At 42.6% G+C, this 10,000-nt stretch overlaps 1 protein-coding gene across 1 annotated transcript in view; it reads right to left on the bottom strand.

The window, feature by feature from the left end:
• The window catches only part of LOC138966203 (mucin-13-like), a 12,994-nt gene extending 4,225 nt beyond the window's left edge, over positions 1-8,769 (bottom strand). The window contains exons 1-6 of the mRNA XM_070338336.1: positions 8,339-8,769; positions 6,331-6,440; positions 5,700-5,979; positions 4,318-4,467; positions 1,931-1,994; positions 1,176-1,222 (exon numbers count right to left, since the gene is read on the bottom strand). Of these exons, the coding sequence (XP_070194437.1) occupies positions 1,176-1,222; positions 1,931-1,994; positions 4,318-4,467; positions 5,700-5,979; positions 6,331-6,440; positions 8,339-8,558 (871 nt within the window). The 5' untranslated portion in view covers positions 8,559-8,769. The remainder of the gene's footprint in view (positions 1-1,175; positions 1,223-1,930; positions 1,995-4,317; positions 4,468-5,699; positions 5,980-6,330; positions 6,441-8,338) is intronic.
• Positions 8,770-10,000: the final 1,231 nt, after the last annotated feature.

Raw genomic sequence — 10,000 nt, 5'->3', positions numbered from 1 at the left:
AAATACAACATTTAGTCAAGCTCAGTCGAACTCACAGAATGAAACTGAACGCATTGCATTTTTTCTGCAAGACCGTACACTCGTAGCATCGTCTGTCCACCGCTGGTGGCAAAGGCAGTGAAATTAACAATCCAGAAAAGCGCGGTAGCGGTAGCGCTGAGGAGGATAGCACGCTTTTCTATATCTCTATTCTTTTTAACTCTCTGAACGTGTTTTTAATCCAAACATATCATATCTATATGTTTTTGGAATCAGGAACGGACAGGGAATAAGATGAAATTGTTTTTAAATCGATTTCGGAAATTTAATTTTGATCATAATTTTTATATTTTTAATTTTCAGAGCTTGTTTTTAATCCGAATATAACATATTTATATGTTTTTGGAATCAGAAAATGATGAAGAATACGATAAACGTAATTTTGGATCGTTTTATAAAAAAATAATTTTAATTACAATTTTCAGATTTTTAATGACCAAAGTCATTAATTAAAGTTTAAGCCTCCAAGCTGAAATGCAATACCAAAGTCCGGCCTTTGTCGAAGATTGCTTGGCCAAAATTTCAATCAATTTAATTGAAAAATGAGGGTGTGACAGTGCCGCCTCAACTTTTACAAAATGCCGGATATGACGTCATCAAAGACATTTATCGAAAAAAAGAAAAAAACAACGTCTGGGGATATCATATCCAGGAACTCTCATGAAAAATTTCATAAAGATCGGTCCAGTAGTTTACTTGGAATCGCTCCACACACACATACACACACACACACACACACACACACACACACACACACACACACACACACACACACACACACACACACACACACACACACACACACACACACATACACCACGACCCTCATCTCGATTTCCCCCTCTATGTTAAAACATTTAGTCAAAACTTGACTAAATGTAAAAAGAAGAAGAAAATCAAAAATATCAACGCATGTGCTTCAGTCACACCCCACTGGGTAAACGTTTTTCTCCGGTGGAATTCCTTTTCCTTCAAAATTCAATTTATATTGTTATTTATTTAGTTTTAATTTTTATTCATTTATTATTCGACTCGTCGGCATTATACTTGTCTCGTCTAAATATCGGACCCTGTTGCTACGCTGAAAACACAATAGCTGTTAATCATCGTCTCGTTAGATTATACAATCTCCTTACCTTTCCCGTTCACCTCACAGCTGTCGCCAGTGTACCAGTCCGGGCAACTGAAACAAAGGAAACATGATCATTGTCATTGAAGACAAATATGTGAAAAGTCACAAGAAACACCCTTTTTGGCTAAATGTGTTTTAAATGTCAAGCACTAGAGAAAAGGATGCTGCACTACAAGCAAAATAGAAATGAAAATAAATAAATACATAAAGTAAAATGAAAATGATATTATTAAAAATAAACTACATTTTTTTAATCAGTCTTTCTAAGCTTGGAAATATAGAGCTTTTGCATGCAAAGGTGTCAAACACGTAAGTTTTTGGACGCTGAACTCAAAAGGTTCGGATTTTACAGACATTGTGCTGAGGGTTACAGGGTTTTAAAACATCTGTGAGTTTCCCCCTGTAAACTCTTTTTATTTTTGAATTTCCTTAGATTAAAAACCTTTCTGGTGTACATAGATCGGATCCTGTAGAGCCCCAGAGTGCTCAAAATCAAAATCATTTTTCACATGCCGCAATCTAACCTGATTGAATCCTCTTTTGAACATATTTTCTGTAACCAGTTTTGAACATAGTGTGACAAAGTTCATATTTCTACTAGCAAAAGTAGCACACATGGTAAATACAAGTGTTCAAACAAACAACAACAACAAAATCTACAAAACAGCAACGAAAAAAGAAAAGAAAAAAAGAGACAACAACAGAAAAACGACAGGAAAAAATGGAACTGCAGATGTGTGAAGGTAAAATGAAAGTGACCTGCATTCTGTATTTCCACGAGAATCTCTAATGCAAGTTCCGTTGTTCTCGCAGCTGCACGTCGCTGAAACATAGTAATATCAAATGGTCGTTTGAAAGCACACACGCTTGCACGCACACACAGATACACGCACACACGCACACACAGACACATGCACACACGCACGCATTGTTAAATTGAACAGTAGAGATAACCGGTTTGCATTACATTTACAGAAAGCATAAACGCTCGTTTAGTTTTCTGAATTGAACTCTGCCTCACACGTGTGTTGGTGCCCCTCTCAAGAAAAGTTGGCCTGAGTTATCGTGACAGGAGTGACACTCAGGAGTGCCGATAGCCTACAGACGCATACATGTGCTTGAGACGAAAATAAAAACACGCGTGCTCGTTATCATGTCTTCATAACAGCTAAACGCGGTGTATCCTTCTGTCCACTAAATTCACTGTTCATAGCATCGATGAGTTTTTTGTTTTGTTTGTTTGCTTAACGCCCAGCTGCTTTACCCAATATTGACGGACTGTGTGATGATATCTTCTAATATTGCTATTTCATATGTAACGTGGATTTCCATTGGTCAATTGGGCAAAACTGAGCTCATTGTAAAAGTGATATCGACGACATTTCCGTCGATATCAGTTTTGATATCGACGACCTCTTTATTGCTTCCCCACTTCAAAAACAAAAACACCTAAATTTAAAAACATACAAATATATATGAAAATGTAATTATCCCAGAATTTAGTTGAGCAAGTGACTAAAGACTTTTTGAAAGAAAAGACATTTTAAAATACTGAAAAGTACAAGAAAAGAGTGAACAAAAAGAAATAATAATCAGAGGGAGGGATATGGAACAGCCAAAACTGAGACAAATACTTTTGTAATTTTTTTACAGTAAATACAAAATGTCCAGAGAATTAGCAATATATCTAACATTGACTGACTGTGTGATGATATCTTCTGCTATTGGTCTGTTTCGACAGTGATATCAAAATCTCGACCTCCGGTCTCGATTTTGATATCACTGTCTCAACAGACCATAGCAGAAGATATCATCACACAGTCCGTCAATATTGGGTACTATGGTCTGTTGAGACAGTGATATCAAAATCGAGACCGGAGGTCGAGATTTTGATATCACTGTCGAAACAGACCAATAGCAGAAGATATCATCACACAGTCAGTCAATGTTAGATATTTTGCTAATTCTCTGGACATTTTGTATTTACTGTAAAGAAATTACAAAAGTATTTGTCTCAGTTTTGGCTGTTCCATATCCCTCCCTCTGATTATTATTTCTTTTTGTTCACTCTTTTCTTGTACTTTTCAGTATTTCAAAATATCTTTTCTTTCAAAAAGTCTTTAGTCACTTGTTCAACTAAATTCTGGGATAATTACATTTTCATATATATTTGTTTGTTTTTAAATTTAGGTGTTTTTGTTTTTGAAGTGGGGAAGCAAAAAAGAGGTCGTCGATATCAAAACTGATATCGACGGAAATGTCGTCGATATCACTTTTGCACTGAGCTCAGTTTTGCCCAATTGACCAATGGAAATCCACATAACATATGAAATAGCAATATTGACATATAACGTGCGCCACACACAAGACAGAAGTCGCAGCACAGGCTTCATGTCTCAGCTCACCCAGTCACATTATTCTGACACCGGACCAACCAGTCCTAGCACTAACCCCATAATGCCAGACGCCAGGCGGAGCAGCCACTATATTGCCAATTTTAAAGTCTTAGGTATGACCCGGCCGGGGTTCGAACCCACGACCTCCCGATCACTGGGCGGACGCCTTACCACTAGACCAACCGTGCCGGTTCATCGATGAGTACAAGAATTGAATCACAACCATGACGAGCGAATGTGGTCAAGTTGTTTCCCTCATTTAGCAAACATTCCAACTATATTCGTGTACACTACATTGGGGTATGCACGTTAAAGATCCCACGATTGACAAAAGGGTCTTTCCTGGCAAAATTGTATAGGCGTAGATAAAAATGTCCACCAAAATACCCGTGTGACCTGGAATAATAGGCCGTGAAAGGTGGATGCAGCGCCTATAGGCTGTTGATCTACTGGCCGATGTGAATGCGTGATATATTGTCAAAAATTCCATCTCACACGGCATTATTAGGTAGACATGCGCCTTGAGTCGCCTTGTGTGGTGAGATACGTGCGCGATATAAATCCCCGTAAATAAATAAATTAAATATCATAAAAGGAGGTCCTCAACTGAGCCGGAAGTTGGCTTGGCGAAGACTTCGCGAAGTCTTAAAAAAAATCAGTGCCAAAGCTTCGTGCAACGAGCTTCGTGTAGTTGACTTTGCCCAAATGATATCAGACTTTAGAGTTCAAGTAGCAAAGACTTCCCATTACCAGCGCATTTTTCTCCAGGCGTGACTCTGAGGTCTGGAGAGACGTCATCAAAGCCCTGACGACACGTGCAGGTGAATGAGCCCAGGCTGTGGAAACAGTCCGCGTTGACGTCACAGTAGTTGTGGTTCTTGTCCACGCAATGGCTGAACTCTGACGTCACAACCAAGAAAAAATATATAAATGGTTCAGTCAGTCTGTCAGCAAACAGTGTAGAAGTTACGGGGAACACGACCGAATACAAAGTACTCATCCTTGACACTGAAAGATGGTGTCATTTTCCTCGTCAGAGATTGTTCGTTATATACTAGTTTTATTTTTATCCCAGGTCGGAGGGTTGGTCGTTCAGTGGGGGCGGCGGGGAGCTTTTCTTTAGGATGGGGGGGGGGGGGGGGGGGGGCAGAAAAGCTCTGAATATTCGGTTGTTCTCCACACAACGTTTAAATTAAGTCCATCAGCTACGCCCGAATACATTTAATTAAATTTATGTAGTCATCAACTGTTATGAAGATCGACGGCACAAAACAAAAAACAACAAAAGACAACACCAACGAAACCACCAACGACAAAAACAAAACAAAACTACATCACAAAACCACCCATATACATTTCGATGTGCATGTTATTCGAATTTGACTAAAAGTCAACGGGGCAACACTCACAAGAAACTTGTGTCCGATCATCGGACTATAAAACCCTCGGGAGCATGACAATCGAACTTTAGAATTTCATCATCAAAAACTCGACAGAACAAGTGCCGCATGTGTTACAGTTGAACCTCCAGCAAAACAACTGAAGATGAAACAAACAAAACATAATTATCTGTAGCAATCGGGTCTTAAAAGCGGATGAGCCTCAAATCAGAGTTAGAGTCACAGGTGTTATGAACACACACGGGGCGGGGATGTAGCTCAGTCGGTAGCGCGCTGGATTTGTATCCAGTTGGCCGCTGTCAGCGTGAGTTCGTCCCCACGTTCGGCGAGAGATTTATTTCTCAGAGTCAACTTTGTGTGCAGACTCTCCTCGGTGTCCGAACACCCCCGTGTGTACACGCAAGCACAAGACCAAGTGCGCACGAAAAGGATCCTGTAATCCATGTCAGAGTTCGGTGGGTTATAGAAACACGAAAATACCCAGCATGCTTCCTCCGAAAGCGGCGTATGGCTGCCTAAATGGCGGGGTAAAAACGGTCATACACGTAAAAGCCGTGGGAGTTTCAGCCCATGAACGAAAAAAAAAAATGAACACACACAAAGAAGAGAAAATAGGGTCTTTAAAAGGATGGAGGACTTAAAGAAGGGGAAGTCTTTAACAGGGGGGTACCGGGTTTATTTTAAAAGGGGGCTTCCTACTGTGCATCCACACGATCAGACCATTCAACTGACCGACTATAGGCTGCAAGAAGTTGGCCAGAGTGCCGTTGGGTCCCAGCACGAAGTCAGAGTCTTTCAGCTTGTACATGGCGTCTTTGACGTCGACGTAAGCCATATCGTCAATGCCCTTGTTGTACGCTCGCATCAGCTCCGCGCGCTGCGGGTTGGAGGATGACGTCACGCCCAACTCCCAGTCCACATTCACGCGACCTTTGGCCTCGTCACGTGACAGACGGCGCACGTACACGTCCAGCACGCCTCGGGCTCCCTCGCCCACCAGAGCTTTGTACACCTAACACAGAACGACGTTGTATTGTTACGGAGTCAAACAACAAACAAACATGTGCACTGTCTCCGATCTGCCCAAGACTGTCCATGGGTAAAGAGCATCCTTCAACTTAAACATCATTTCTGGAGATCGTTAAAAAGACCTGTCATTCTAAAAAGCGCAGGTGGCTAATAACACCCTAACACACACAGTGAGTGAGTCTTGTTGCTGCTACCTGTCCACTGCGAGGAAGCGACCTGACTTGCTCAGCATCAAAGTAGTAATGTAACGAACAAACAAATATTGTAATTATTTTTTTAAACAGACGTTACACGATCCATCCCCCTGCACATGAGAACAGTGTTGACAACTCACCACGAGGCGAACCTGATCCACGAAGCGTCTGTAGGCCTCACTCTGGTCGTCCAGCAGCTGCTTGGGGAAGGTGTCCACGAAGCTGATCTTGCCTTGGAAGAACTGGGCGGCTGTGCACACAAGGGTTTATTGTTTTTGTCGTTATTCCAGCAAAGTGATCACTTGTCATCATTATTTGTTTGTTGTGTATCTGGGCTGAGATGCATGGAGCAGAACAGGGTGCCACCCACATGGGTGGTACGCAGCCGCGGGGTCGGATTGGTTGAAACTGAGACTTGTTGTGATCTCAGACCCCGCAGCTTGTTCCTACCCTACCCAGATAGGTCGCCAGCCATGTTCGCTTCGTGCACCTCAGCCCAGCTAGTTCGTCCTCTTTAAAGACCGATAGGTTGAAGTCCTGGTCAATTTGTTTGTTTGTTTGTTTGCTTAACGCCCAGCCGACCACGAAGGGCCATATCAGGGCGGTGCTGCTTTGACATATAACGTGCGCCACACACAAGACAGAAGTCGCAGCACAGGCTTCATGTCTCACCCAGTCACATTATTCTGACACCGGACCAACCAGTCCTAGCACCAACCCCATAATGCCAGACGCCAGGCGGAGCAGCCACTAGATTGCCAATTTTAAAGTCTTAGGTATGACCCGGCCGGGGTTCGAACCCACGACCTCCCGATCACGGGGCGGACGCCTTACCACTAGGCCAACCGTGCCGGTTCCTGGTGAATGTTTTGGTTAGTCTTTGATGTAACATTCTATATGCGTATCTTGCTTGTTTTTTGATTCGCTATTTCAGCAATCAAAGGAAGCAAGAATCACACTATGGGGGGCGGCGACATTCACAGACGTTTAAGTAACAGGTAAAAGAGTAACAGACAGTATTAAACAACCAACATTTAAGAATGATATAAATGATGTCAATTAAAATTAAGAACTTGTTTGGGAAGTCATTTCGTGAACGGTCTTTAGAAATCAATAAGATGTATCAAGCACAAGAATCGTCCATTAATAGGCCCTATCTGAAAAATTGGCAATCAAAAGTTAACTGATTTTGCAAACGTCAAGAGAAACAGCCCCATTTCGTTTGAAGTAAATGTGTCACGACAGGAACACAAAATGCACAAGGAATAGACAAAAGGAACGATCAAGGCATCAAGAAAGTCGAAAGGTCTATTTCAGCCCAAAAATCATTGAAGCAATGACATTTCCCTTTTGGGGGGTGGGTGGGATTGGTAATAACCTGCAGTAGTAAGAACAGGAAAGTTGATATGGACAAAAACAGCACCAACACATTGATTTAAGAATGGGTAGCTCAGTTGGTAGAGCACTCGACTTGATATCCTCAGGACACGGGTTTAAATCCAAGCCGTGAGAGACACAGGTCCACTTTATCAATCAATCAATCAATCAATCAATGACGCTTATATCGCGCATATTCCGTGGGTACAGTTCTAGGCGCTCTGCAGTGATGCCGTGTGAGATGAAATTTTATACGGCCAGTAGATTGCAGCCATTTCGGCGCATATTTACCTTTCACGGCCTATTATTCCAAGTCACACGGGTATAGGTAGACAATTATTAACTGTGCCTAAGCAATTTTGCCAGGAAAGACCCTTTTGTCAATCGTGGGATCTTTAACGTGCACACCCAATGTAGTGTACACGGGGGGAGGGTTCGGACACCGAAGAGAGTCTGCACACAAAGTTGACTCTGAAATAAATTTCCGCCGAACCTGGGATCGAACTCACGCTGACAGCGGCCAACTGAATACAAATCCAGCGCGCTACCAACTGAGCTATATCCCCCGCCCACTTTATGTGATGACTCAGACTCAGTATCCATGCCACAACACCGTGTCACGTATATTCCTTGGTAATTATACCAAAAGTGTATTTTACAAATGTTCTTAGATCTAAAGCACGACTCGTGTTGCTGGATAGCTTTCCTTTGGGATGAAGCGGGCCGGATTTTTCATCAATGGGATCATACAGTATGAAATGAGTAACTTACCAACGCATTTTCCTGTGTCTCCTTTTCTAATGTATCCCTTGAGACACCCACAGTAGCCTGGCTCCATGCATCTCTCAAACTCGTCCAGGTTGCACCCACTGTGCGACACCAAGTCACACTGCTGCTGTGACGTCTGAGCCGAACTGGCGTCACCGACGGGTTTGACGTCATGCGGTACGTCAGACTGACGTCCCACTGCTACGTCTGTGAGGGCTCGCATATCTTTTGTGTCCGATGATGTTGATGACGCTGATGATGACGCTGATGATGACGATGATGATGACGATGATGTTGGTGATGATGATACTTCGGCGTCGTCCTCGGTTACTTGGAAGGGACTGCGGGTGCCTATCAGAAATGGACTCTCTGTGGTTTCTTGTCCATTTGTCGCTGTAGATATAAAGCAAAGGAATGTATTTCCTTTTTTTTACTGAAAAAAAGGCTTACGGTTGAATAAATAATATTCAATTATCAGTGTTGTTGTGTTGATGAGAAGAACAAATGAAGCATTAATTTTGTGCGAGAGAAAAACTACGACAACAATAACAACAACAACACCATCTATACCACCACCATCACTACCACCACCACCACCAACACCAACACCACAACAACAACAACACCACCAATGTTGACCAAAATATATTGACAAAGATCAAGACGTCATTATTCTACGAGATCGCGGTATGTGGAAAGAACCAACAGCAAAAACTTCAGGCAATTCCAAAAGCTTCTGACCACTTCGCCTTAATCGCCTTTCAAGCCAGTTAACGGAGACAAAATCCCAAGATCGTGTGTGCGAAGCCAAGCAGCGTTATATTTGAGGTCCTTAGAGTCGGCTAAAAATGTTCGCGGCCGGCCCACGAGGGTAAAGATTTGACCAATCAAGAAACAAACAGATGGGATTGCTTTTTCTGAATGACTTTGATTTTCCTTCGCAGACTGTGGTTCGTTTTAGACGTGGTGCAACTATTTGCTGTAATTCTAACAAAATGTGTGTGTGTGTGTGTGTGTGTGTGTGTGTGTGTGTGTGTGTGTGTGTGTGTGTGTGTGTGTGTGTGTGCGTGTGCGTGTGTGTTTTAGTGTTAATGTGTGTGTGTGTTTGTGTGTGTGTGTGGAAGCACAACTGTCCCTTATTTCCTACCTGTCACCATGTCACAGCACCTTCTTCCTATTCCTTGCAACCCCTTCCGGACTTGGCTTGCAATAAAAAGCAGTAAGGGTACCACTAGCCGTGTGAGTAAGTATGACATTCGCGCACCAAACTATCTCAGCTGTTTACTCTTCTTACACCATGTACTCAGTGTCCCTTGAGGTCCAGAAGGACTTGGCCTACTGTCACCTTTTTACTCTCTCTTCACTGTATCTTCTTCTGTTTCCTCTTCCTCCTCTTATTTACTTGTCATACCACCACTGGCCGTGTTAGTGAGACTGTGACTTGACTTCCCAAAGATCTCAGCGACAGTATTACTCTCTGCTTGCCTCGTTAAACACCTCTGATGTCGGCGATGATCATGATGATGGTGATGATGAGGTTGTTGTTGTGTGTGTGTGTGTGTGTGTGTGTGTGTGTGTGTGTGTGTGTGTGTGTGTGTGTGTGTGTGTGTGTGTATGTGTGTGTGCGTGCGTATATGTCTGTGTGTGTGTGTGTGCGCATATGTG

Source organism: Littorina saxatilis, linkage group LG5, assembly GCF_037325665.1.
Source record: "Littorina saxatilis isolate snail1 linkage group LG5, US_GU_Lsax_2.0, whole genome shotgun sequence".
NCBI classification, from domain to species: domain Eukaryota; kingdom Metazoa; phylum Mollusca; class Gastropoda; order Littorinimorpha; family Littorinidae; genus Littorina; species Littorina saxatilis.
This window is presented reverse-complemented; position numbering and strand designations above follow the sequence as displayed.